Consider the following 27056-nt stretch of genomic DNA (forward strand, 5'->3'; position numbering starts at 1 on the left):
GATGGTAAAACATCAAGACATCCAGGCAACATCCCCTGGACAACATCCTTGCAGACAGCCAGTTCGCTCACATCAGATGCGACTTGCAGCTTCTCAAGTCATTCCTGACACACACACAAATGCTGGGACATGAGAGAAGGCTTCCACAGGATAGTAAAACATTCAGGCATCCCCTGGGCAACATCCTTGCAGACAGCCAATTCACTCACGCCAGAAGTGTCTTGCAGTTTCTCAAGTCACTCCTGACACACACTCACACACACACACAAATGCTGGGACATGAGAAAAGCCTTCCACAGAATGGTAAAACAGTCATCCCCTGGGCAACATCCTTGCAGACAGCCAATTCACTCACGCCAGAAGAGACTTGCAGTTTCTCAAGTCACTCCTGACACACAAACACAAATTGTTGACATTTGAACTCACGATTGTCTGGTTCAAATCCTATGCATTTGCCCCCGTTAGCACAATGGGTTAAATCCTTGTGCCGGCAGGACTGCTGACCTGAAGGCTGGTGGTTTGAATCTAGAGAGTGGGGTGAGCTTCCGTCTGTCAGCACCAGCTTCTCATGCTGGGACATGAGAGAAACCTCCCATAGGATGGTAAAACATCCAGGCATCCCCTGGGCAACACCTTGCAGACAGTCAATTTTTTCACACCGGAAGAGACTTGCAGTTTCTCAAGTCACTTCTGATACACACACAAAAAAAATGGTGACATTTGAACTCACGATTATTTGGCTCAAATCCTATGCATTTGCCCCCAGCAGCACAATGCGTTAAACCCTTGTGCTGGCAGGACTGCTGAGCTGAAGGCCAGTGGTTGAAATCTAGGAAGTGGGGTGAGCTCCCATTTGTCAGCTCCAGCTTCTTATGCAGGGACATTAGAGAAGCCTCCCAAAGGATAGTAAAACATCTGGGCACCCCCTAGGCAACATCCTTGCAGACGACCAATTCTCTCACACCAGAAGCGACTTGCAGTTTCTCAAGTCACTCCTAACACACACACACACGGTGACATTTGGTTCTAATCCTATGCACTTGCCCACTGGTGGCGCAATGGTTTAAATCCTTGTTTTGGCAGGACTGCTGACCTGAAGTTTGGTGGTTCGAATCCGGGGAGCAGGGTGAGCTCCCATCTGTCAGCTCCAGCTTCTCAAGTGGGGACATGAGAGGAACCTCCCAAAGGAAGGGGCCTGAGGCTTTTAGGAATGGTGGGAGTTGAAGTCCAAAACATCTGGAGGGCCAACATTCACCCATGCCTGTAGTAGAGCCTTCTCCCTTCGCTTGAGATTTTATGCCCATCTCTTGGAAGTGCTTGGGTGGTGACTCCCAAGAGGTTGGTCTAGATGGCCTTTAGGTTGGTCTAGATGGCCTTTAGGTTGGCCTAGATGGCCTTTAGGTTGGTCTAGATGGCCTTTAGGTTGGTCTAGATGGCCTTTAGGTTGGCCTAGATGTCCTTTAGTTTGGCCTAGATGGCCTTTAGGTTGGCCTAGATGGCCTTTAGGTTGGCCTAGATGTCCTTTAGGTTGGCCTAAATGGCCTTTAGGTTGGTCTAGATGGCCTTTAGGTTGGCCTAGATGGCCTTTAGGTTGGCCTAGATGGCCTTTAGGTTGGCCTAGATGGCCTTTAGGTTGGTCTAGATGGCCTTTAGGTTGGCCTAGATGTCCTTTAGTTTGGCCTAGATGGCCTTTAGGTTGGCCTAGATGGCCTTTAGGTTGGTCTAGATGGCCTTTAGGTTGGCCTAGATGGCCTTTAGGTTGGCCTAGATGGCCTTTAGGTTGGCCTAGATGGCCTTTAGGTTGGTCTAGATGGCCTCAAGGTTGGCCTAGATAGCCTTTAGGTTGGTCTAGATGGCCTTTAGATTGGCCTAGATGGCCTTTAGGTTGGCCTAGATGGCCTTTAGGTTGGCCTAGATGGCCTTTAGGTTGACCTAGATGGCTTTTAGGCTTTTAGGAATGGTGGAAGTTGAAGTCCAAAACATCTGGAGGGCCAACATTCGCCCATGCCTGTGGTAGAGCCTTCTCCCTTCTCTTGAGGTTTCATGCCCATCTCTTGGAAGTGCTTGGGTGGTGACTCCCAAGAGGTTGGTCAAGAAGGCCTTTAGGTTGGCCTTCATGGCCTTTAGGTTGGTCTAGATGGCCTTTAGGTTGGCCTAGATGGCCTTTAGGTTGCTCTAGGTGGCCTTAAGGTTGGTCTAGATGGCCAAAAAGAGGTTGGTCTAGATGGCCTTTTGGATTCCCTTCAAACTCTAGGATCCTCTGAGGTGAGGGCTGCCAGGTTCTATTCCTGGACTCCTACAAAAAGCAAAAGGGTCCATATCATGCCTGCAGAACTTCCGGGGTCCTTGCCCACTTTCTGTGCAGCCTTGGCCTTATTTGGAAGGGGGAAAGAGAGGGCAGGAGGCCAAACCCAGGGGCCTGACCCCTGAACCTTGCAGGACTCAAGGACACTCTCCCTTGGAGTCTGGATGTATTTGAAGGGACACAGACAGATACTGCCTTCCATTGTATTTTAGAGGGCGGCATTCTTGCTTGATAAAGGAGAACTTTTTGGAAGAACGGGGAGCATTTGTATCATTGATAAAAGGAAAACAAAACATCAACATGTTTGCTGGTTTGGAAGATTAAGCAACATTGAGATAGCAAGGTGGAAGGAGGAAGTTGTCTCAAGGAAGATGTTATTAGCGGGGCATTTCCACCAAATGCTTTTGAGGAAGAGGAGGGGGCTCTGCAGATGGAGGATGTGCCTGATGATGATGATGATGATGATGATGATGATGATGATGATGGACCCCGCCCCCCTCCTAATTGTTTTCCATGCTCTCGGGAGCCCCCTGGTGGATTTATCCAAGCCCAGAAGAAAGCCCAGGGAGACCAAGAGATGCTTCATGTGTGCGCATGCACATTTGTCGACATCGAGAGAGTTCTGTGTACCGTGGATGTAGCGTGTCTGGGTTTCAGGAAGGCCTTCTTTGACAAGGTCCCCCATGACCTTCTGGCAAGGAAACTAGTCCAATGTGGGCTAGGCAAAACTACGGTGAGGTGGATCTGGAATTGGTTAAATGGACAAACCCAGAGGGTGCTCACTAATGCTTCCTCTTCATCTTGGAAAGAAGTGACAAGTGGAGTGCCGCAGGGTTCCGTCCTGGGCCCGGTCCTGATCAGGATCTTTATTAATGACTTAGATGAAGGGCTAGAAGGCAGGATCATCAAGTTTGCAGACGACACCAAATTGGGAGGGAGAGCCAAGACTCCAGAGGACAGGAGCAGGACTCAAAACGATCTTGACAGATTAGAGAGATGAATGGCCAAAACTAACAAAATGAAGTTCAACAGTGACAAATGCAAGAGACTCCACTTTGGCAGAAAAAATGAAATGCAAAGATACAGAATGGGGGACGAGGCCTGGCTCGAGAGCAGGACGTGTGAAAAAGATCTTGGAGTCCTCGCGGACAACAAGTTAAACATGAGCCAGGAATGTGATGTGGCGGCAAAAAAAGCCAGTGGGATTTTGGCCTGCATCAATAGGAGCATAGTGTCTAGATCTAGGGAAGTAATGCTCCCCCTCTATTCTGTTTTGGTTAGACCACATCTGGAATATTGTGTCCAATTCTGGGCACCACAATTCAAGAGAGATATTGACAAGCTGGAATGTGTCCAGAGGAGAGCGACTAAAATGATAAAAGGTGTGGAGAACAAGCCCTATGAGGAGCGGCTTAAGGAGCTGGGCATGTTTAGCCTGAAGAAGAGAAGGCTGAGAGGAGATATGATAGCCATGTATAAATATGCGAGAGGAAGCCACAGGGAGGAGGAGGGAGCAAGCTTCCTTCCTGCTTCCTTGGAAACTAGGACACGGAACAATGGCTTCAAACTACAAGAGAGGAGATTCCATCTGAACATGAGGAAGAACTTCCTGACTGTGAGAGCCGTTCAGCAGTGGAACTCTCTGCCTCGGAGTGTGGTGGAGGCTCCTTCTTTGGAAGCTTTTAAACAGAGGCTGGATGGCCATCTGTCAGGGGTGATTTGAATGCAATATTCCTGCTTCTTGGCAGAATGGGGTTGGACTGGATGGCCCATGAGGTCTCTTCCAACTCTTTGATTCTATGATTCTATGATTCTAGTGGTCTGGAGCTAAATATCTTGTTTTCTGCTGCCCTGGAGACTAGGGTGTGGAAGAATGGCTTCCGACTACAGGAAAGGAGATTCCACCTGAACATTGGGAGGAACCTCCTAACTGTGAGAGCTGTTCAGCAGTGGAACTCTCTGCCCCAAAGTGTGGTGGAGGTTCCTTCTTTGGAGGCTTTGAAGCAGAGGCTGGGTGGCCATCTGTTGGGGACGCTTTGAATGCGATTTTCCTGCTTCTTGGTAGAATGGGTGTTGGAGCTCAGCCAGCTGAAGAGGAGGATGAGGGGTTTGGTGTAGTCCAGCCAGCTGAGGATGATGATAGGTGGTTTGGAAGTGCAGGGCCTGCAAGGCCTGATGCTTCTGGTTGTTGTATCTCAGGCTAAGATTCACCTTGCTATCTCTGACAAACCAGCCAAAATTGTGAGGTAGAAAGTTTATTGTGAAGTTTTCAAACAAAGCAGTTCATCAGCAGTGAAAAGATCAGTTGTACAAGGTAAAAATCCAATACAATCCCTTTGAGTCAAAGCAGGAGACTTGAAGCATAGAAGCAGAGTAACAGTCCAGGAAATAGCATGAGGTAACGTGAAGCAGGCTTTCCCCAAGCCCCAGAGCCGAAGGCAAGCAAGCCATTTAGCAACGTTGGAACTGACACAGAACCAGCTCCAAGGCAGTTTACTTATAGGTAAAACATCAAAACATTGAACATCAAACAGGCAGCTAACAAGCAGTTTTCCTACCAACGGATGAGCTCAACACTTGGCCGCAATTCGTAAACTCCGTCTCAACACCTGCTGGGCAGCCTGACCTTGATCCCCACCAACTGCCCTATCAGCTACATTCCGTTCCTGTGAGAACAGCGGCTTGTCTCTAGCTACAGATTGTGACTGAGAAAACTGAAAGCCCACACCTGCATCTGTACTCTCATTTCCATCATGCTCATCTGCACCCTCAGTCCCATCATGCTGTTGCTGTTGAACCACAACACTGGTGATGCTCAGGCAGAGGGGATGTTAGAAGGGGATGGTGATTCCTCGGTTGGGAGAACGGAGGGGGATTTGGGGGATTCTCTGTGTGAAAACAAAACTGTTTTAGAAGCTGACAGGCAAGAGAATGGAGGAAGGGAGGTTGGACAGAGAATCAAGACTGCTTCTGCAGGGTAAGAATTCCAGGTGCAAGCCAGGCCATGGGAAAGTGAGACCGAGAGGGAGTACTCAGGGTCAAAGGAATGCTTTCATGCTCTGCTGTCCTTAATTAGAGAAAGAACAGTTTTGGTTTTCAGATCTAGCAATGTAGCAGATAGAGCGAGGATCTTTTGCCTTGGTTCTCGGTTCAAGCCATGTCCTGGTCAAGTTTTGCTTTAAGTCTTGGGGATTTTACCATGAGCTCAAGCTCATGTATTGTTCTTTGATTCTTGGATTACTCAAGTTGATGTTTTATTCCTTGTCTTTTGGATTATTCAAGCTCATGATTTTCCCCTGCTCCTTGGATTTGTGTTCATGCTTTAACCTTTGCATTGGAGATTTATCTCTGGCTTTTGGAACTCCTTTTATCTTACCTGTTTGGATTTTTTGCTCTCTTAATGTGTGCGCTTTTTCAACAAACTGTTTATTCCTACTTTTGGCTTCCTGGTGAGTGCTTGAGCAAGGTGAACCCTAGCTGTGGTGCAACAATGGGGTTGGACTAGATGGCCCACAAGGTTTCTTCCAACTCTAGGATTCTAGGATTCTATGATCTGTATTTCTGTTTAGCTTTTTGACCGCACAAAGCTTTATTTTGCACACTTGTTTGCCCACCGCAGTTTGAAACCAGCTTTAAATGGTCAGTGTAGATCAGTGGTTCTCAACCTTCCAAATGCCGCGACCCCTTAATACCGTTCCTCATGTTGTGTTGACCCCCAACCATAAAATTACTTTTGTTGCTACTTCATAACTGTCATTTTGCTATTGTTATGAATCGTCATGTAAATATCTGATATGCAGAGTATATTTTCATTCACTGGTCCAAACTGGGCACAAATACCCGATACGCCCAAACCTGAATACTGGTGGAGTTGGGGGGTGATTGATTTTGTCATTTGGGAGTTGTAGTTGCTGGGATTTATAGTTCACCTACAATCAAAGAGCATCCTGAACTCCACCAATGATGGAGTTGAACCAAACTTGGCACACAGAACTCCCGTGACCAACGGAAAATACTGGAAGGGTTTGGTGGGCATTGAATTTTGGAGTTGTAGTTCACCTACATCCGGAGATCACTGTGGATTCAAACAATGATAGATCTGGACCAAACTTGGCACGAATACGCAATATGCCCAAATGTAAACACTGGTGGAGTTTAGAGGAAAATAGACCTTGACCTTTGGGAGTTGTAATTGCTGGGATTTATAGTTCACCTACAATTAAAGAGCATTCTGAACCCTACCAACGATTGAATTGGGCCAAACCTCCCACACAGAACCTCCATGACCAACAGAAAATACTGTGCTCAAAGTTGTGAGGGGGTGACCCCTCTGACACCCTCTCGCGACCCCTCCAGGGGTCCCGACCCCCAGGTTGAGAAACACTGCTTTAAGTCTTGGGGATTTTACCATGAGCTCAAGCTCATGTATTGTTCTTTGATTCTTGGATTACTCAAGTTGATGTTTTATTCCTTGTCTTTTGGATTATTCAAGCTCATGATTTTCCCCTGCTCCTTGGATTTGTGTTCATGCTTTAACCTTTGCATTGGAGATTTATCTCTGGCTTTTGGAACTCCTTTTATCTTACCTGTTTGGATTTTTTACTCTCTTACTGTGTGTGCTTTTTCAACAAACTGGTTATTCCTACTTTTGGCTTCCTGGTGAGTGCTTGAGCAAGGTGAACCCTAGCTGTGGTGCAACAATGGGGTTGGACTAGATGGCCCACAAGGTTTCTTCCAACTCTAAGATTCTAGGATTCTATGATCTGTATTTCTGTTTAGCTTTTTGACCGCACAAAGCTTTATTTTGCACACTTGTATGCCCACCGCAGTTTGAAACCAGCTTCAAATGGTCAGTGTAGATCAGTGGTTCTCAACCTTCCGAATGCCGCAACCCCTTAATACCGTTCCTCATGTTGTGGTGACCCCCAACCATAAAATTACTTTTGTTGCTACTTCATCACTGTAATTTTGCTATTGTTATGAATTGTCATGTAAATATCTGATATGCAGAGTATATTTTCATTCACTGGACCAAACTGGGCACAAATACCCAATACACCCAAATCTGAATACTGGTGGAGTTGGGGGGTGATTGATTTTGTCATTTGGGAGTTGTAGTTGCTGGGATTTATAGTTCACCTACAATCAAAGAGCATCCTGAACTCCACCAATGATGGAGTTGAACCAAACTTGGCACACAGAACTCCCGTGACCAACAGAAAACACTGGAAGGGTTTGGTGGGCATTGAATTTTGGAGTTGTAGTTCACCTACATCCAGAGATCACTGTGGATTCAAACAATGATAAATCTGGACCAAACTTGGCATGGATACTCAATATGCCCAAATGTGAACACTGGTGGAATTTAGGGAAAAATAGACCTTGACCTTTGGGAGTTGTAGTTGCTGGGATTTATAGTTCACCTACAATCAAAGAGTATTCTGAACTCCACCAATGATAGAATTGGGCCAAACTTGGCACACAGAACCCCGTGACCAACAGAAAATACTGTGTTTTCTGATGGTCTTTGTCGACCCCTCTGACGCCACTTCGCGACCCCTCCAGGGTTCCTGACCCCCAGGTTGAGAAACACTGGTGTAGATGGGTCCCTTGCGTCAGTCACGAGTGCTCCCAGTTGTTGTTCCTGACTTACGGCAACCCAAAAGTGAACCCATCATGGGGATTCCTGTCATGTTTAGTTCCAATGGAGTTTGCTCTTGCTTCCGCCTGAAGGTGAGAGAGTGCGACACCTCCAAGACCAGTCGTGGAGGGCGGGGGTGCATTTGCATTTGCAGATTGGAACACAACTTAGAAATTGCTGTTAGCCGCACTCACCAAAGTAATGGGCTAGCTTTGCACTAGCCCTGTTAGAAGTAGTTCTGTGCTTCCTTGTTATTCAAAAGTAACTAGAATAGCTACCTTGTGGGTTGTTTAGGTTTTATTTGTTTCCACCAACATCCACATCCAAATGCAACAAACAACAGGCTTGGGATACAAAACATCCACACGTCAATAGTGATGCCACACACATCTTGAAACAGGAAAAGGAACTGAAACAGTTGTCGTTGGCACCCCCAAAAGGTGCAGGATCACCCCTCATGACGATAGAATTCCATTGTGACTTAAGCCATAATTGTTGCCCAAAACAAGCATAATTAGTAATCGCAAGTATTTTGTTACCTATAATAAGTTACAGCCCTCTGGAGCCATGGGTTCTGCAGCCACAGCTTCCAGAGATCCTCCAAAGTATCCTCAAAACCATCCTTGCTTTTGTCATTTGATAGAAGGTTTACCATTTTACTCCACCCTGGTATACAATGGGACTTGGATCATAGAATCACAGAGTTAGAAGAGACCTGGTGGGCCATCCGGTCCAACCCTATTCTGCCAAGAAGCAGGAATATTGCATTCAAATCTCCCCTGACAGATGGCCATCCAGCCTCTGTTTAAAAGCTTCCAAAGAAGGAGCCTCCACCACACTCCAGGCAGAGAGTTCCACTGCTGAACGGCTCTCACAGTCAGGAAGTTCTTCCTCGTGTTCAGATGGAATCTCCTCTCTTGTAGTTTGAAGCCATTCTTCCATTGCGTCCTAGTCTCCAGGGAAGCAGAAAGGAAGCCTGCTCCCTCCTCTCTATGAGACTTTCCCTCACATATGTATACATGGTCCTCATCCTGTCTCCTCTCAGCCTTCTCTTCTTCAGGCTAAACATGCCCAGCTCCTTAAGCCGCTCCTCATAGGGCTTGTTCTCCAGACTCTTGATCATTTGAGTCGCCCTCTTTCTCTGGACACATTCCAGCTTGTCAACATCTCTCTTGAATTGTGATGCCCAGAATTGGACACAATATTCCAGGTAAAGTGGTCTAACCAAAGCGGAATAGAGGGGTAGCATGACTTCCTTAGATCTAGACACTATAGACTCCTATTGATGCAGGACAAAATCCCTTTGGCTTTTTTTGCCACCACATCACATTGTTGAGCACCCATGGAGGGTCCTGGACCCAAACCCCAGCAAAGATTAAGATTGTCCTTGCTAGATTCATCTTCACCATGGAGTCATATGCTCCAAGAATTAGAAGATCATCCAGCCCATCCTCTTGTGTCCAGAGGAGGGCGACTAAAATGATCAAGGGTCTGGAGAACAAGCCCTATGAGGAGCGGCTTAGGGAGCTGGCAGGCATGTAGCCGGGGGGGAGGGGCGGGCTTGAGGGGCTTCACCCCCCCCCCCGAAATTCTAATGGTGGTCCATGAGAAGGCCTTACTGGTGCATTATTTAAACTGTTATGTTTATTCATATCATGATCTGATCACTATAATCAATATATTCCATATGCATGGGGGTATTATTGGGGTAACGATACAAAAGGTTTGCTAGGCTAGACCCTCTTCCACTCAGACTCAGCCCCCCCATCAAACTCAGCCCCCCCCCTCCCCAAATCAAAATACTGGCTACGGGCCTGGGAGCTGGGCATCATTCTTCCAGACAGGAAGGCGCTATCTAATCCTTCCCAACAGATGTCCATCTAGCCTTCTTAAAAACCTCCAGAGAAGGAGGCTCCACTTGATCATGTGCCTGCCATGAGGGGAAAGGATTTCCCAACTACGGAAGCCCACCAATCAGACCCTTTCTGGCTCTTCTCCATGAATTGAGCCAAGACAGATTTAATCCAGTCAACCAGGGAAGGTGGCCCGTTGCAAAATCGGAGTGGCCGCTGCAATGGTCAGTCCCCCACCTCTGGCCTAGACTTTGTGCCAGGCCTCAAGGGCCACACGGGACACACTGCGCTGGGAGCAGGTGCACTGAGCAAGCCTTGCATCAAGGATGTCACCCAGAGATGGATGGATGGACATGCAATTGGCTAGAATGCTGGGCTGAGAGTGCCACCTGCTGACCATTCAGGAGAATGTCCCACTTGGTTCATTGGAGAAGAACAGGAGGAAGAGGAGGAGGGTGAGGAGGGAAACTCTACAGTGTTCTTGTCCTTCTTAAAAGGGTTTGCGGGCATTGACCTTGAGTTTTGGAGTTATAGTTTACCTCCATCCAGAGAGCACTGTGGACTCGTGCAATGATGGATCTGGACCATCATTGTTTGGCACAAATCCTCAATAGGCCCAAATGTGAAGACTGTTGGAGTTGGGGGGAATAGACCTTGACATTCAAGAGTTGTTGTTGCTGGGATTTATAGTTCACCTACAATCAAAGAGCATTCTGAACTCCACCAATGATGGAATTGAACCAAACTTGGCACACAAAACTCCCATGACCAACAGAAATTACTGGAAAGGTTTGGTGGGCATTGAGCTTGAGTTTGGGAGTTGTAGTTCACCTACATACAGAGTGCACTGTGGACTCAAATAATGATGGGTCTGGACCAAACAAATACTCAATAGGCCCAAATGTGAACAGTGGTGGAGTTTGGGGAAAATAGACCTTGATGTTTGGGAGTTGTTGTTGCTGGGATTTATAGTTCACCTACAATCAAAGAGCATTCTGAACTCCACCAATGATTGAATTGAACCAAACTTCCCACACAGAACTCCCATGACCAACAGAAATTACTGGAAAGGTTTGGTGGGCATTGAGCTTGGGAGTTGTAGTTCACCTATAGCCAGAGATAGCACTGTGGACTTAAACAATGATGCATCTGGACCAAATTTGGCACAAATACTCAATATGCCCAAATATGAACACAGGTGGAGTTTGGGGGAAATAGACCTTGATGTTTCAGAGTTGCGGTTGCTGGGATTTATAGTTCACCTACAATCAAAGAGCATTCTGAACTCCACCAATGATTGAATTGAACCAAACTTCCCACACAGAACTCCCATGACCAACAGGAAATACTGGAAGGGGTTTGGTGGGCATTGACCTTGAGTTTGGGAGTTGTAGTTCACCTACATCCAGAGTGCACTGTGGACTCAAGCAATGATGGATCTGGACCAAACTTGGCACGAATACTCGATATACCCACATGTAAACACTAGTGGAGTTTGGGGAAAATAGACCTTTATGTTTGGGAGTTGCACTTGCTGGGATTTATAGTTCACCTACAATCAAAGAGCATTTTGAACCCCACCAACAATGGAATTGGGCCAAACCTCCCACACAGAACCGATGACCAACAGAAAATACTGTGTGTTCTGATGTTCCTTGGCATCCTCTCTGATACCTCCCAGGTTTGAGAGATTCTGGTCTAATTCATAAAGCCCATTATTGATGTTTGCTGTGAAAAGGTGATAAACAAGTCCCAGATTTCTCCTTGATTGACATCATTGGGGAGTCTTTCTTGCTTAGATAGTTATTTGCAGATCCTTGTATGTTAGGGAGCCCCCAGTGGCGCCATGGATTAAAGTGCTGAGCTGCTGAACATGGTGACTGAAAGGTCGCAGATTCAAATCTGGGGAGCAGGGTGAGCTCCCGCTGTTAGCCCTAGCTCCTGCCAACCTAGCAGTTTGAAAACATGCAAATGTGCGTAGATTTTTTTTATTAGGAGACTCAAATGATGTATGCTTTTAGTATTCCTCTTATGGTTTTATATTATGTGTTAATGTTTTTAAATGTTTTATGGTTTGGGGCATTGAATCGTTATTTTATTATTCACAGTATTTGTATACCGCTTTTCTCACCCTGAGGGGGACTCAAAGTGGTTTACACATAAGTAATGGCAAATATTCAATGCCAGTACAAACAATTACAATTACACACTACAATTAGACATAAATTAAGTTAAAAAATACATCCATAAATACATTGTTGCCATTGGGTTGTTGTAGGTTTTTTTGGGCTATATGGCCATGTTCTAGAGGCATTCTCTCCTGACGTTTCGCCTGCATCTATGGCGAGCATCCTCAGAGGGAGTGAGGTCTGCTGGAACTAGGGAAAAGGGTTTCTATATCTGTGGAATGACCAGGGTGGGACAAAGGACTCTTGTCTGCTGGAGCTAGGTGGGAATGTTTCACCTGATGTACTTGATTGTTTCCTCTCTGTTGTTTTGCTGTTGTAATTTTTGAGTTTTTTAATATTGGTAGCCAGATTTTGTTCATTTTCATGGTTTCCTCCTTTCTGCTGAAATTGTCCAAATGCTTGTGGATTTCAATGGCTTCTCTGTGTAATCTGACATGGTGGTTGTGAGAGTGGTCCGGCATTTCTGTCTTCTCAAAGAATATGCTGTGTCCAACCTGGACACATACCAATATTAAAAAACTCAAAAATTACAACAGCACAAAAACAGAGAGTAAACAATCAGGCACATCTAATCACCTCTCAACAAAAGATTTCCCCAGGCACTGCCAAGCCATCAAATGCTAATTAAGGTGGTCAGTTGAAACATTCCCACCTAGCTCCAGCAGACAAGAGTTCACAACCTCTGGGGATGCTTGCCATAGATGCAGGCAAAACGTCAGGAGAGAATGCCTCTAGACCATGGCCATATAGCCCGAAAAAACCTACAACAACCCAGTGATTCTGGCCATGAAAGCCTTTGATTGTTGCCATTGTAAACCACCCTGCGTCGCCTAAGGACTGGGAAGGGTGGTATACAAATATATTAAGTAAATAAATAAATAATAGATCAATAGTTACCACTCTGGCAGGAAGGTAACAGCACTCCATGCAGTCATGCCAGTGACCACATGACCTTGGAGGTGTCTATGGACAACGCCGGCTTTTCGGCTTAGAAATGGAGGTGAGCACCAGAGTCCCAGAGTTGGACACGACTGGACAACGCCAGGGGGAAAGCTTTACCTTTACCCTGTGTGTGGCCTGGAGTGGTCAGTCATAGGGACGTCCCTTGGAGGCCTCTCTTCCTCCTCCTCCTCCTCCATCTCCAGATCCCTTCTGCCTGGGTTCCTTCCCTCCCTCCCTTCCTCCCTTGCCAGGGGTCAGGTTGCCTCGTCCTGCTTCCCCGTTGCCATGGCGTTGCTCTGGACCTGGCCATATTTAGGCATGAAATCCCGGCCTTGCTCGCCCTCCCCGGATCCCCAGCAGCCTCCTTCCAGGCTTCTCTCTTCCTTGGATGCCACTGCTGGCTCTCCATCCATCCATCCCTAACGTCCACCTCCCTCCCTCTGGACCAAGGAGAGCCCTGTGTCCGGCCTTGACCTGGAGGTGAGTGACCCCAGGGCCCCAGTCCCAGTGTAGGCCAGGATTGAGGCAAACTTGGGCCCTCCAGGTGTTTTGGACTCCAACTCCCAGCATTCCTAACAGCCTCAGGCCCTTTCCTTTCCCCCCTCAGCCGCTTAAGCGGCTGAGGGGGGAAAGGAAGGGGCCTGAGGCTGTTAGGAATGCTGGGAGTTGGAGTCCAAAACACCTGGAGGGAGGACCAAAGTTGGTGTCGACCCATCCTGTGGCCTCTCTCGTTCCCATCCCTGCTTTGACCATCTCCATCCTTGCTATCTGCATACCAAAAATACCTTCATACTTCCCTCTGATGGAGTCTCGTGTTCGCCTTCAAATAAGGAGATGAGCGGTCAAGATGGACGTGGATGTGTGGAGGTGTATTTGGGGAGGAGGTGGGGGGTCTGGAGCTTAGAAAATGAGGGGTGGGAGGGCACTGTTTTGCTCCAGAGCTCTTTCTTTGCACCAAGATGGCTCCTGAGCATGTGCAGAGTGCTTTGTCCTGCTTTGCATTAGACATAAGTGTGTGGAGGTGTATTTAAGGTGGGGGGTGGTCTGAGGGTGGGAAAATGGGGAGGGGGAGGGCACTGCCTTGATACAGAGCTCGTTCTTTGAGCATGTGCAGAGTGCTTTGTCCTGGCAGGCTTGCAGTGGACGTAAGTGTGTTGAGGTGTATTTTGGGGGGGGGGGGGGTCTGAGGCAGGGAAAAGGGGGAGGGCACTGCTTTGCTCCAGAGCTCTTTCTTTGAGCATGTACAGAGTGCTTTGTCCTGGCAGGCTTGCAGTGGACGTGTTTGCAGTGGACATAAATAAATAAATAAATAATAAGTGTGTGGAGTTGTATTTAAGGTGGGGGGTGGTCTGAGGCTGGGAAAATGGGGAGGGGGAGGGCACTGCCTTGCTCCAGGGCTCTTTCATTGTGCCAAGAAGGCTCCTGAGCATGTGCAGAGTGCTTTGTCCTGCTTTGCAGTGGACATAAGTGTGTGGAGGTATATTTAGGGTGTGGGGTCTGAGGGTGGGAAAATGGGGAGGGGGGCACTGCCTTGCTCTAGAGTTCTTTCTTTGTGCCAAGAAGGCTCCTGAGCATGTGCAGAGTGCAGAGTGCTTTGTCCTGGCAGGCTTGTAGTGGACGTAAGTGTATTTAGGGTGGAGGGGGTCTGACGTATTTGGGGTGGAGTGGACATAGGTGTATTTGGGGTGGGGTGGGGGGTCTGAGGCTGGGAAAATGGGGAGGGGGAGAGCGCTGCCTTGCTCCAGAGCTCTTTCTTTGTGCCAAGAAGGCTCCTGAGCATGTGCAGAGTGCAGAGTGCTTTGTCCTGGCAGGCTTGTAGTGGACGTAAGTGTATTTAGGGTGGAGGGGGTCTGACGTATTTGGGGTGGAGTGGACATAGGTGTATTTGGGGTGGGGTGGGGGGTCTGAGGCTGGGAAAATGGGGAGGGGGAGAGCGCTGCCTTGCTCCAGAGCTCTTTCTTTGTGCCAAGAAGGCTCCTGAGCATGTGCAGAGTGCAGAGTGCTTTGTCCTGGCAGGCTTGTAGTGGACGTAAGTGTATTTAGGGTGGAGGGGGTCTGACGTATTTGGGGTGGAGTGGACATAGGTGTATTTGGGGTGGGGTGGGGGGTCTGAGGCTGGGAAAATGGGGAGGGGGAGAGCGCTGCCTTGCTCCAGAGCTCTTTCTTTGTGCCAAGAAGGCTCCTGAGCATGTGCAGAGTGCAGAGTGCTTTGTCCTGGCAGGCTTGCAGTGGACGTAAGTGTATTTAGGGTGGAGGGGGGTCTGACGTAGGTGTATTTGGGGTGCAGTGGACATAGGTGTATTTGGGGTGGGGTGGGGGTCTGAGGCTGGGAAAATAGGGAGGGAAAGGGGGCACTGTCTTGCTCCAGAGCTCTTTCTTTGTGCCAAGAAGGCTCCTGAGCATGTGCAGAGTGCTTTGTCCTGGTAGGCTCGCAGTGGATGTAAGTGTGTGGAAGTGTATTTAGGGTGGGGTGGGGTCTGAGGCTGGGAAAATGGGGAGGGGGAGAGCGCCACCTTGCTCCAGAGCTCTTTCCTTGTGCCAAGAAGCCTCCTGACCATGTGCAGAGTGCTTTGTCCTGCTTTGCAGTGGACGTAAGTGTGTGGAGGTGTATTTAGAGTGGGGGGTCCGAGGCTGGGAAATGGGGAGGGGGAGGGCACTGCCTTGCTCCAGAACTCGTTCTTTGTGCCAAGAAGGCTCCTGAGCATGTGCAGAGTGCTTTGTCCTGCTTTGCAGTGGACGTAAGTGTGTGGAAGTGTATTTAGAGTGGGGGGTCCGAGGCTGGGAAAATGGGGAGGGGGAGGGCACTGCCTTGCTCCAGGGCTCTTTCTTTGTGCCAAGAAGGCTCCTGAGCATGTGCAGAGTGCTTTGTCCTGCTTTGCAGTGGACGTAAGTGTGTGGAAGTGTATTTAGAGTGGGGGGTCCGAGGCTGGGAAATGGGGAGGGGGAGGGCACTGCCTTGCTCCAGAACTCGTTCTTTGTGCCAAGAAGGCTCCTGAGCATGTGCAGAGTGCTTTGTCCTGCTTTGCAGTGGACGTAAGTGTGTGGAAGTGTATTTAGAGTGGGGGGTCCGAGGCTGGGAAAATGGGGAGGGGGAGGGCACTGCCTTGCTCCAGGGCTCTTTCTTTGTGCCAAGAAGGCTCCTGAGCATGTGCAGAGTGCTTTGTCCTGCTTTGCAGTGGACGTAAGCGTGTGAAGGTGTATTTTGGGTGATGTGTGGGGGGCTCTGAGGCTGGGAAAATGGGGCTGGAACTGCTTTGCTCCAGAGCTCTTTCTTTGTGCCAAGAGGGCTCCTGAGCATGTGCAAAGGCCTTTCAGAAGCACCTCCCTCGTCCCTGTTGCTACTGCTGCCTCTTGCGTCCATTCCAAGGCTTTGCAAAGAGCAATGTCCAAGAGAGGAGGGGTCAAGGGGCTATCTTTGGGGCCTGAGCATCTGTAGGGAAAATTGCTCTCAGAGGAGGAGGAGGAGGAGGAGGAGGGCGGCCCCAAATCCCTTTGGCTTCTCTTGCAAATGAGGTCAGGCCTGGAATGGGGTTTGGAGCTTGACCTCTTGGCAGTGAAGTCTCCCCCGCACCCCATGGAAAGGCCTCTGCATTGGCCTGTCCCCCAGGAAAGACCCCTCTCTCCACCCCTTTGGCTCCATTCTGGTCTCCCATTGATGGGAGCGGGAGCGGATGACCCTCTGGTGTCATCTCTGGGACTTAAGGGAGGGGGGTGGGGTGGTCTTCCTCCCCAGATGAGCGTGAGATAATCCTCCTCTGGCTCCAGTTGTGCCGGATTAGCGCCACAGCTGTCAGAAATGCTCTGGGCGGATTATGGGTTGTTCTGCCTCAATCTCCCCCCCCCCTCCCCAATCTCTTGGCTCATTTCCTGATTCTGGCACCATGCCCCCCCCCCCCCACTGTGCACAAGAGGGGAATAAGGGGAGGGGGGGCATGCATTGATGGTGCTGAACATCCAGAGATGTTCATCAACATAATCTCAGTGCAAAACAGAACAACACACATCGGTCACTTCTGCCTTTGTTGTCAGTGGGATGGAATGAGGCTGAGAGAGTGTGGGCTGCCTAAGTGGATGCAACACACACGCACATGCCATCTTAGCACCAGCCAGACCCACTCCCACCCATGACCTTCTGACAAGGAAACGAGTCCAATGTGGGCTAAGCAAATCTATGGTGAATATTGTGGAATATTGTGTCCAATTCTGGGCACCACAGTTGAAGAGAGGTATTGGCAAGCTGGAATGCATCCAGAGGAGGGCAACTAAAACAATCAAGGGAGAACAAGCCCTATGAGGAGCAGCTTAAGGAAATGGGCATGTTTCGCCTGAAGAAGAGAAGGCTGAGAGGGGATATGATAACCATGTAGAAATATGTGAGAGGAAGCCACAGGGAGGAGGAGGGAGCAAGCTTCCTTTCTGCTTCCCTGGAGACTAGGATGCAAGGGATCCATGGCTTCAAACTACAAGAGAGGAGATTCCATCTGAACATGAGGAAGAACTTCCTGACTGTGAGAGCCGTTCAGCAGTGGAACTCTCTGCCACAGAGTGTGGTGGAGGCTTCTTCTTTGGAAGCTTTGAAACAGGGGCTGGATGGCCATCTGTCAGGGGTGATTTGAATGCAATATTCATAGAATCATAGAATCAAAGAGTTGGAAGAGACCTGGTGGGCCATCATCCAGTCCAACCCCATTCTGCCAAGAAGCAGGAATATTGCATTCAAAGCACCCCTGACAGATGGCCATCCAGCCCCTGTTTCAAAGCTTCCAAAGAAGGAGCCTCCACCACACTCCGGGGAAGAGAGTTCCACTGCTGAACCGCTCTCACAGTCAGGAAGTTCTTCCTCATGTTCCTCATGGCATCTCCTCTCTATTCCTGCTTCTTGGTGGGGGTTGGACTGGATGGCCCATGAGATCTCTTCCAACTCTAGGATTCTATGATTCTATGACATGGAATTGGAGAAACAAACCAACCCAGAGGGTGATTCTCCCCAAGGCTTCCTCTTCATCCTGGAAAGAAGTGATGAGCGGAGTGCCATCAGCAGATCCTGCTCGGGATCTTTATTAATGGCTTGGATGAAGGGTGATAAGGCAGGATCATCAAGTTTGCAGACGGGACCAGATTGGGAGTGAGAGCCTATGACTGGATGGCCACCTGCCAGGGGTGCTTTGAATGCGATGTTCCTGCTTCATCGCAGGGGTTTGGACTGGATGGTCCATGAGGTCTATTCCAACTCCATGGTTGCAGAATGGTGTTGGAGAGCGCCTCCTGGCTTTAGACCCCATGGAGTTGGTCCATGTGGTCTATTCCAACTCCATGGTTGCGGAATAGTGTTGGAGAGCGCCTCCTGGCTTTAGACCCCATGGAGTTGGTCCATGAGGTCTATTCCAACTCCATGGTTGCGGAATAGTGTTGGAGAGCGCCTCCTGGCTTTAGACCCCATGGAGTTGGTCCATGAGGTCTATTCCAACTCCATGGTTGCGGAATAGTGTTGGAGAGCGCCTCCTGGCTTTAGACCCCATGGAGTTGGTCCATGAGGTCTATTCCAACTCCATGGTTGCGGAATAGTGTTGGAGAGCGCCTCCTGGCTTTAGACCCCATGGAGTTGGTCCATGAGGTCTATTCCAACTCCATGGTTGCGGAATAGTGTTGGAGAGCGCCTCCTGGCTTTAGACCCCATGGTGTTGGTCCATGAGGTCTATTCCAACTCCATGGTTGCGGAATAGTGTTGGAGAGCGCCTCCTGGCTTTAGACCCCATGGAGTTGGTCCATGAGGTCTATTCCAACTCCATGGTTGCGGAATAGTGTTGGAGAGCGCCTCCTGGCTTTAGACCCCATGGAGTTGGTCCATGAGGTCTATTCCAACTCCATGTTTGCGGAATAGTGTTGGAGAGCGCCTCCTGGCTTTAGACCCCACTTTGAACCCAGTTTGGGCATCTGCAGGAGAAGAAGGGATACAAAGGGTAGGAATGGAGTTTAGGGATCCCTTACTTACTTATTTACTTAGGTGATCCCTCGTTGGCCGAGTAGGATAGTCTTCCAGGATCAGTGTTTTATATCCTTGGAGAATCATAGAATCATAGAATCAAAGAGTTGGAAGAGACCTCATGGGCCATCCAGTCCAACCCCGTTCTGCCAAGAAGCAGGAATATTGCATTCAAATCACCCCTGACAGATGGCCATTCAGCCTCTGCTTAAAAGCTTCCAAAGAAGGAGCCTCCACCACACTCCGGGGCAGAGAGTTCCACTGCTGAACAGCTCTCACAGTCAGGAAGTTCTTCCTAATGTTCAGATGGAATCTCCTCTCCCCAAGAAGCACTTGTTGGGCTAGACCCTGCTTTCCTGAAGGCTGCCAACGCACAGGTACAAAACTTCCAGAACGCCAAAACTTCAAAACGCCAAAAATGCATCCTTTCCCTGAAAGTACAATGCCAAGGACCAGATCCCTGCCTTCCACACAGCAGAAGCTGACTCCCTGCACAAAATCCAAGACTTCGAAAGTGCACTTCTTCCTCTTCTCTTGAGAAAGAAGCCCCAAAGTGACCAGACCACTCCCTTGCAAATCTGCCACTCCAAATACACCGCCTCTGTCCTTCCCATGAAGCAGAGCATGGCAGGTGAACCAGACTCCTCAGGTCTGCCACACTTTGAGCATTATTAGACTGAGTCTTTGATAAGACTTACTTAGGCGATGCCTCATTGTCTGAGTAGGATTGCCTTCCAAGATCGCAGTACTGGCAGTGGGTCTGTTGGTGTAGTATCCTGGTGGTGGGTCCATAGGTGACTGTGGAACCCTGTTCTTGACCTGCATCTTCTCCCGCAGTGAGAGCATTGGTTTCCAGGTGGAAGGCGGTCCCGGTCAGGGTTGGCTTGACGCACCTTCCTCTTGGCACATTTCTCTCTTTCGTCCTCCATTCGTGCCTCTTCAAATTCTGCAGCACTGCTGGTCACAGCTGACCTCCAACTGGAACGCACAAGGGCCAGGGCTTCCCAGTTCTCGGTGTCTATGCCAGAGTTTTTAAGGTTGGCTTTGACCCCTTTGGGGTCGCTGCATATGACTCTCCCCACCTCAGGGCGCATCTAGACAGTCTCCCACAATAAAAAGGGGGCTGTCCAGATGATGTCCTGGACACACCTGAATTAATTTGATAGTGGGTTTATTCCACGCCTTCTTGGATAATCCACTACTGCACTCCAGACAGTATTCCCATGGTTTTCCATGCGCTTTCTGGGGCGTGTGTTGATGGACCCCTGGGAACATCCACGTTTTTAAACACGGATGCTCCTGGGATAACGGCCAGTCTGGAAGGGCCCTCAGTCTCTGTTTCTCCATTGAGGTCCTTCCTCAGACTTTGCCTCCGTCGCTGCTCTGCCTCCTTGTTCTCCTTGCTTTGGGAACACCGTGACCCCATTGCTGACCCTCAAGGAAGGCTGACCAGTTGGGGAGGGGGCTCCCTCTTTCCCTCATTTGCAATGCCCACATTGCTAGAACATACACACAGGGCACACATATGGCAGTGGTAGATTTATTGATGATGATGATGATGATGATGATGATGATGATGATGATGATGCTTATGTTTACGTTTCTGCTTCTTCTTCCCCTTTGCCCGCTCCAGGCAGCTGCTTCCTGTGCCTGGTGGACGTGGTCCCGGTGAAGAACGAGGATGGGGCCGTCATCATGTTCATCCTCAACTTCGAGGTGGTGATGGACCGGGACCTGCTGACCAGTCCGGTCAAGAACACCAACCACTGGGTCTCTCCGGCCGCCTGGCTCCCCACAGGTAGGAAAGGACCCTAGAAAGAAAGGGATGGGGGCACGCGCCATGGGTGCATTGTGGGCCCACCACTGGTCATCTGGAGGGAATTGAGAGGCGGGTGACGAAAAAGAGTGACCGGTCTGCAGGTCTTGAGGTGCATCTGCACTGCAGAATGAATGCAGTTTGACACCATTTTAACTGCCATGGCTCCATGCTGTAGAATTGTGAGAGCTGTAGTTTGGTGAGGTCCCAGCACTCTTTGGCAGAGAGGGCTAAAGGCATTGGAAAACTACAGCTCCCTTTATTTAAACTATATGTGTGTGTCAGCAAATTCAGCAGCTCAGCGATTTAACCCGCTGCACCACCAGGGGGCCCTATATGTATGTATGTATGTATCTATGTATGTATCTATGTATATGATGTGATATATATACACATGCACACACACATCTATATCTATATCTGGCCCCCTGGTGGCACAGCGGGTTAAACCTGAGCTGCTGAACTTGCTGACCAAAAGGTTGACGGTTCGCATCTGGGGAGCAGGATGAGCTCCAATTGTTAGCCCCAGCTTCTGCCAACCAAGCAGTTCAAAAACATGCAAATGTGAGTAGATCAATAGGTACTGCTCTGGTGGGAAAGTGGGAAAGTAATGGCACTCTATGAGTCATGCCGGTGGCCACATGACCTTGGAGGCATCTACGGACAACGCCAGCTCTTTGTCTTAGAAATGGAGATGAGCACCAGAGTCCCAGAGTTGGACACAACTGGACTGCATGACAGGGGAAGCCTTTACCTTTCCTAGGTAAAGGTCAAGGTTTTCCCCTGACAATAAGTCCAGTCATGTCCGACTCTGGGACTCTGGTGCTCATCTCCATTTCTAAGCGGAAGAGCCAGCATTGTCCATAGACACCCCCAAGGTCATGTGGCTACTATGACTGCATGGAGTGCCATTACCTTCCTGCCGGAGGGGTACCCATTAATCTACGCACACTGCTAGGTGGGCAGAAGCTGGGGCTGACAGCAGAAGCTCATGCCACTCCCCAGATTTGAACCTGCAACCTTTTGATCAACAAGTTCAGCAGCTCAGTGATTTAACCCACTGTGCCACTGAGGGCTCCTATATATATATATATATACACACACACACACACATACATACATACACACCTTCCTATACACCCAAACACTGCTAGTTAAGCGCTTTGATAGGGCAAAATATTCAGGGCAAAGCACAACGTATAAACGGCAAACATTCAGTGGTGGGACATAAATAGGCTGTACACATACATAAACATTAAATTTATTTATTTCTTTTTATATTAAATTTTATTCATTTATTATTTATGTATTTACGACATTTTTATGCCGCCCTTCTCACACCGAAGGGGACTCAGAGCGGCTTACAAGATAGATAAATAGATAGATAGATTATATATATATATATATATATATATATATATATATATATCCACACACACACACACACAATATATTATATTATATTATATTATATTACATTACATTACATTACATTACATTATATTATATTATATTATATTATATTATATTATATTATATTATATTATTAGCATTGTACAATATCAGTATTAAATATTACTATATTGTACTATACCATTATATTGTAATATTATTAGTAATATTACATGCAATATAAATATATAATTATAATATCATATTATTATTAGCACTATATTGTCTTATTGCAATATTATAATTATATTATTAGTATATTATATTATAATTTTATAATATTACTAGCTGTACCCGTCATGCATTGCTGTAGCCAACCTTCCCACCCTCTTTCCCTTCTCCTTTCTTCCTTCTCTACCTGTTTCTTTCCTCTCTTCCTTTGCTCTTTGGTTCCTTGTCCCTTTCCTTCCTTCCTTGCCTCCCTCTTTCTCTCTTTCGTTCCTTCTCTCCTTCCTTCCGTCTCTCTTTCCTTCCTTCTTTCACTTTTTTATTTCCTCTCTCCTTCCTGTCTTTCTTCTCTACCTTTCTTTTTTTCCTTCCTTCTCTCCTTCCCTCCTTCTTTCCCGCTTTCTCTCCCTCCTTCTCTCCTTCCTTCCTTCCCCTTTCTTTGTATATGTGTTTTGTGTGCATATATAGGCATATATGTGTGTATATATTTGTGTATATGTGTATGTGTGTTTGTGTGTGTGTGTGTATATATATATATGGTTTTGTGCATGTGATGTAGTGGTTTTTTTTTGTTATTTTGGCTTTCTAAGTCTCTTCTGCTATGTTTTCCAGTGTTTTTACGAGTGATGGCCACTCATTGAACGGATTTGTGTCTTGTGTCCAAATTTGGTGTCAATTCGTCCAGTGGTTTTTGAGTTCTGTTAATCCCACAAACGAACATAACATTTTTATTTATATAGATATAATCCACTGTTTACCAATACTTATGATATAATGTGTGTACTTTGGAAATAAAAAGGATTGCAATGCGTTGACCCACGGCAGTTGTAGGGGTGTCAAACTGCATTCATTCCGCAGTGTAGACGCACCTGGGACAGCGGAGCAGCATACCTGAGAGGCTCACAGGGGACAAAGGGTGACTTAGAGTCCAGCATCGGGTTGTCTTCCAGGTGGGCTACTGGTCAAAGGAAGACCACTGGGTTGTCTTCCAGGTGGGCTACTGGTCAAAGGATGACCACTGGGTTGTCTTCCAGGTGGGCTACTGGTCAAAGGAAGACCACTGGGTTGTCTTCCAGGTGGGCTACTGGTCAAAGGATGACCACTGGGTTGTCTTCCAGGTGGGCTACTGGTCAAAGGATGACCACTGGGTTGTCTTCCAGGTGGGCTACTGGTCAAAGGATGACCACTGGGTTGTCTTCCAGGTGGGCTTCTGGTCAAAGGATGACCACTGGGTTGTCTTCCAGGTGGGCTTCTAGAAGGTCAGAATGGCCACATGGCTTAACTGTCCCTTGACCGTTTCCCCCCCAGGCCGCGGGAAGTCCTTCCGCCTGAAGCTGCCTGCGCTGCTGGCCTTGGCGGGGAGCAAGCAGTCCCTGCCACAGGACCCGGACCCGGAGGGAGCCTCAGTGCTGGTGGTGGACTTCTCCAAGCGGAGCAGTGAGACGGTGGCACTGGACGAGGTCACGGCCTCCCTGGACAACCACTGCCTGGGCTGCGGTGGCCCCGAGGACCAGCAGGCCCTGATGGAGCCCCAGGAAGAGGAGGAGGAGGAGGAAGAGGAGGAGGAGGAAGACCATGAAGCGGAGGAGGGCAGCGATGGAGGAGGCGGCGGAGGCGGAGGTGGGGGCGGTCGGCTAGAGCCCCCCGTGACCCATTCCTCACCCCGCACGGAGAAGGCTCGCCTCAGCCTGGAGGCCTCCTTCTCCAACTGCAGCCTGGTGCGCAGCCGATCGCGTGAGAGCTTCTACAGCGTGCGCCGAGCCTCTTCTGTGGACGACATTGAGGCCATGAAGGGCGATGGAGAGAAGGGCCGCGGGCACAGCCGCCACGCCAGCACAGGTCAGTCGGTGGGGAGGGAGGGGCTACATGGATGGAGGGTCTCCCTCATTTGAGCAGAGGCTGGGTGCACCGCCTTGCAGGGTGGCCCTTGGAGGTGGACTCACGGCATCGTCATCCTTGTCGTCAAAGGGGTGGACTAGGTGGCCTTCGGGGTCCCCTCATACTCTGTTCCTGGGGGTATGAGACCCTCAAGGTCTGCTCTTGACCTTGGTGCCATGGACTGTCTCTAAGCACAAGAAGGCATGGTTTATTATTTATTTATTTAACTACAGCATTTATATTCCATCCTTGTTTCTCACCCTGGAGGGGACTCAGGGCAGATCACAGAACACATACATGGCAAACATTCAATGCCGTTAAACAGACAGGACAGGTAACAGATAGAGGTATTAACATTTTCCCCAACTTCGACGTCCTGGAGGTTGTGCTCAATTCCGGCCACAGGGGGGTGCTGTCGCTCCATCCTCTATGACGAAGAGCCATACACCGCAAACATTCAATGCCATTAAGCAGACAGGACTGACAACAGATAGAGGTATTATCTCAGCATTTTCCCAACTTCGACGTCCTGGAGGTTGTGCTCAATTCTGGCCACAGGGGGGTGCTGTCGCTCCATCCTCTATGACGAAGAGCCATACACCGCAAACATTCAATGCCATTAAGCAGACAGGACTGACAACAGATAGAGGTATTATCTCAGCATTTTCCCAACTTCGACGTCCTGGAGGTTGTGCTCAATTCTGGCCACAGGGTGGTGCTGTCGCTCCATCCTCTATGACGAAGAGCCTTTGATCACAGATATCCTCCTTCCTTTGGTCACCAGCATTTTTCTAGTATTTCCTTTATGGTGCCATAAAATATCTACCCGCTTAAGCGGTGCCTAATTTCTCTACTAACATCTCACAACTGATTTCGGACAGCTTAGGTGGACAGTAAGTGTTGCACTCCAGCGCAGGAAACAGAGCCCTCTTGTCATTAATACACCATACTTTGGTTTAGGAAAAATACAATGTTATTTAATGATGAATATAAAATAGATTGAAGTCCAAAGGTAAGGAAGTCAAAATGAAACAGCAAACAGCAATATCCTGGAATCTTGCAGAGAATCCAAAGCAGTAAAATCCAGAATACTCTCAATAGAAATCTATGAACAGAGTAGCCCTTGCTAACCTCACTTGAAGCCAGAAATTTCCTTGGAGACCAGGCCGCTGGAAACTGGAAAACCCTGGAGCATCGTTTACGTAAATGATGCTTGGTCTGAGGAAATCCCCCTCATTTTGATGTTATGTTTTTGTAATACAGGCATCGAATTGTGCCTTGTTTGTGTAAGCCGCCCTGAGTCCCCTCGGGTGAGAAGGGCGGGGTATAAGCAACCGTAATAAATAAATAATAAATAAATGGCCACTCTTAAATCTCAAAAACTGATTCCGGCTAACTCTAATCTTTGGTTTCAGTTGTCGGATTCTCTCAGACCTACGTAAACATTGAGTCTCCCTGCGGTTCTGGCTTATCTCCAGACTGTGGCTGTTATCATTGACCCGACCAGGTGTCAAGTTATCTTGGGCCAGAAGGAAAAGGGAGTGAATTTTCTTTCTCATGAGAACTTGGCTTTTCCCTTGAAGCCTCTAAATTTATTTATTTATTTATTTATTTACTTCGCTTATATACCGCAATTCTCAGCCCAGGGGCGAACTCATTGCGGTGTACAACATAGAAAAACAGGTGCAAAATACAAGACATAGTGTAAAAATAATTCATCATTATCAAAAAACATTATCATTATCAAAAACATCCTAATCAAAAACATCAAACATTACTAGAAAAGCCATTCCGTGTTGTCTCATCGTCAAACCCACAATCCGATATCATTTCCGTTGTTCCATTCCTATGGTCAAATTATCAATCATTGCACTTCTTGCTCAAATGCCTTCTTAAACAACCAGGTCTTTAATTTCCTGCGGAATATCAACAGGGAGGGAGCTAGCCTGATGTCCACAGGAAGGGTGTTCCACAGCCGAGGAGCCACCACCGAGAAGACCCTATCTCTCGTCCCCGCCAGTGCCTGTGACGCAGGCGGAATCGAGAGCAGAGCCTCCCCGGAAGATCTCAAAGTCCTCATGGGCTCATAGGCCGAGAGGCGGTCAGTTAGGTATCTTGGGCCGGAACCGTTTAGGGCTTTATAGGCCAGTGCCAGCACCTTGAATTGAGCCTGGTAGTAGATCGGCAGTTTGGATAGTGAGACTGTAGGATTTTTCCTGCCCAAAGTGTCTCCATCTTGAGCCTCGTCCTCATTGATCACTTCAGCCTCACTATCCAAACTGGGCCCATCAACGTTTACATCAATATTATCAACATTAGGCAACACAATCGGAGATTCCGGCTCAAGTTCACACACAGGGTCACACACAGGCTGAGTCCCAACAGTAAGCTGGGCTGAAGGTCGGGTGCTCACCCCAACCCGGGCTTCGAATTGCCAACCTTTTGATTGGTATGATCTATTGCTGCTGGTGATAAGCCAGCTGTGCTAAAACCTGACCCTATGGAATCATGCCTTCTTGGGGGGAACCGGCACTTTCAGTGGGGGTTCCAGCCATGGAGAGCTGGACGGGAGCACCCGCTTGCATGGCTCAGGTCCAGGTGGTGGTTGTCTGTGCCAGTATTAGGACCTGGCCATCTGCCTGTGAAAGGTGAGGGCTGCCTGTGGCCCATGGACTTTGTAGACCCCACAAGGGATACCATCAAGGCCGAGGGCTTTGCGTACAGCTCCATCCATGGCAGTGCTCTGGGGCCTTAAACATCTAGAGCAGTGGTTCTCAACCTGGGGTCCCCAGATGTTTTTAGCCTACAACTCCCAAAAATCCTAACAGC

At 48.4% G+C, this 27056-nt stretch overlaps 1 protein-coding gene across 1 annotated transcript in view; it reads left to right on the top strand.

Moving 5' to 3' along the window:
* The window catches only part of KCNH2 (potassium voltage-gated channel subfamily H member 2), a 137950-nt gene that overhangs the window by 47524 nt on the left and 63370 nt on the right, over positions 1–27056 (top strand). The window contains exons 3-4 of the mRNA XM_060782796.2: positions 20547–20711; positions 23658–24188. Coding sequence (XP_060638779.2) covers positions 20547–20711; positions 23658–24188 — 696 coding nt within the window. The remainder of the gene's footprint in view (positions 1–20546; positions 20712–23657; positions 24189–27056) is intronic.

The sequence above is a fragment of the Anolis sagrei genome, chromosome 6, assembly GCF_037176765.1.
Source record: "Anolis sagrei isolate rAnoSag1 chromosome 6, rAnoSag1.mat, whole genome shotgun sequence".
Lineage (NCBI taxonomy): Eukaryota > Metazoa > Chordata > Lepidosauria > Squamata > Dactyloidae > Anolis > Anolis sagrei.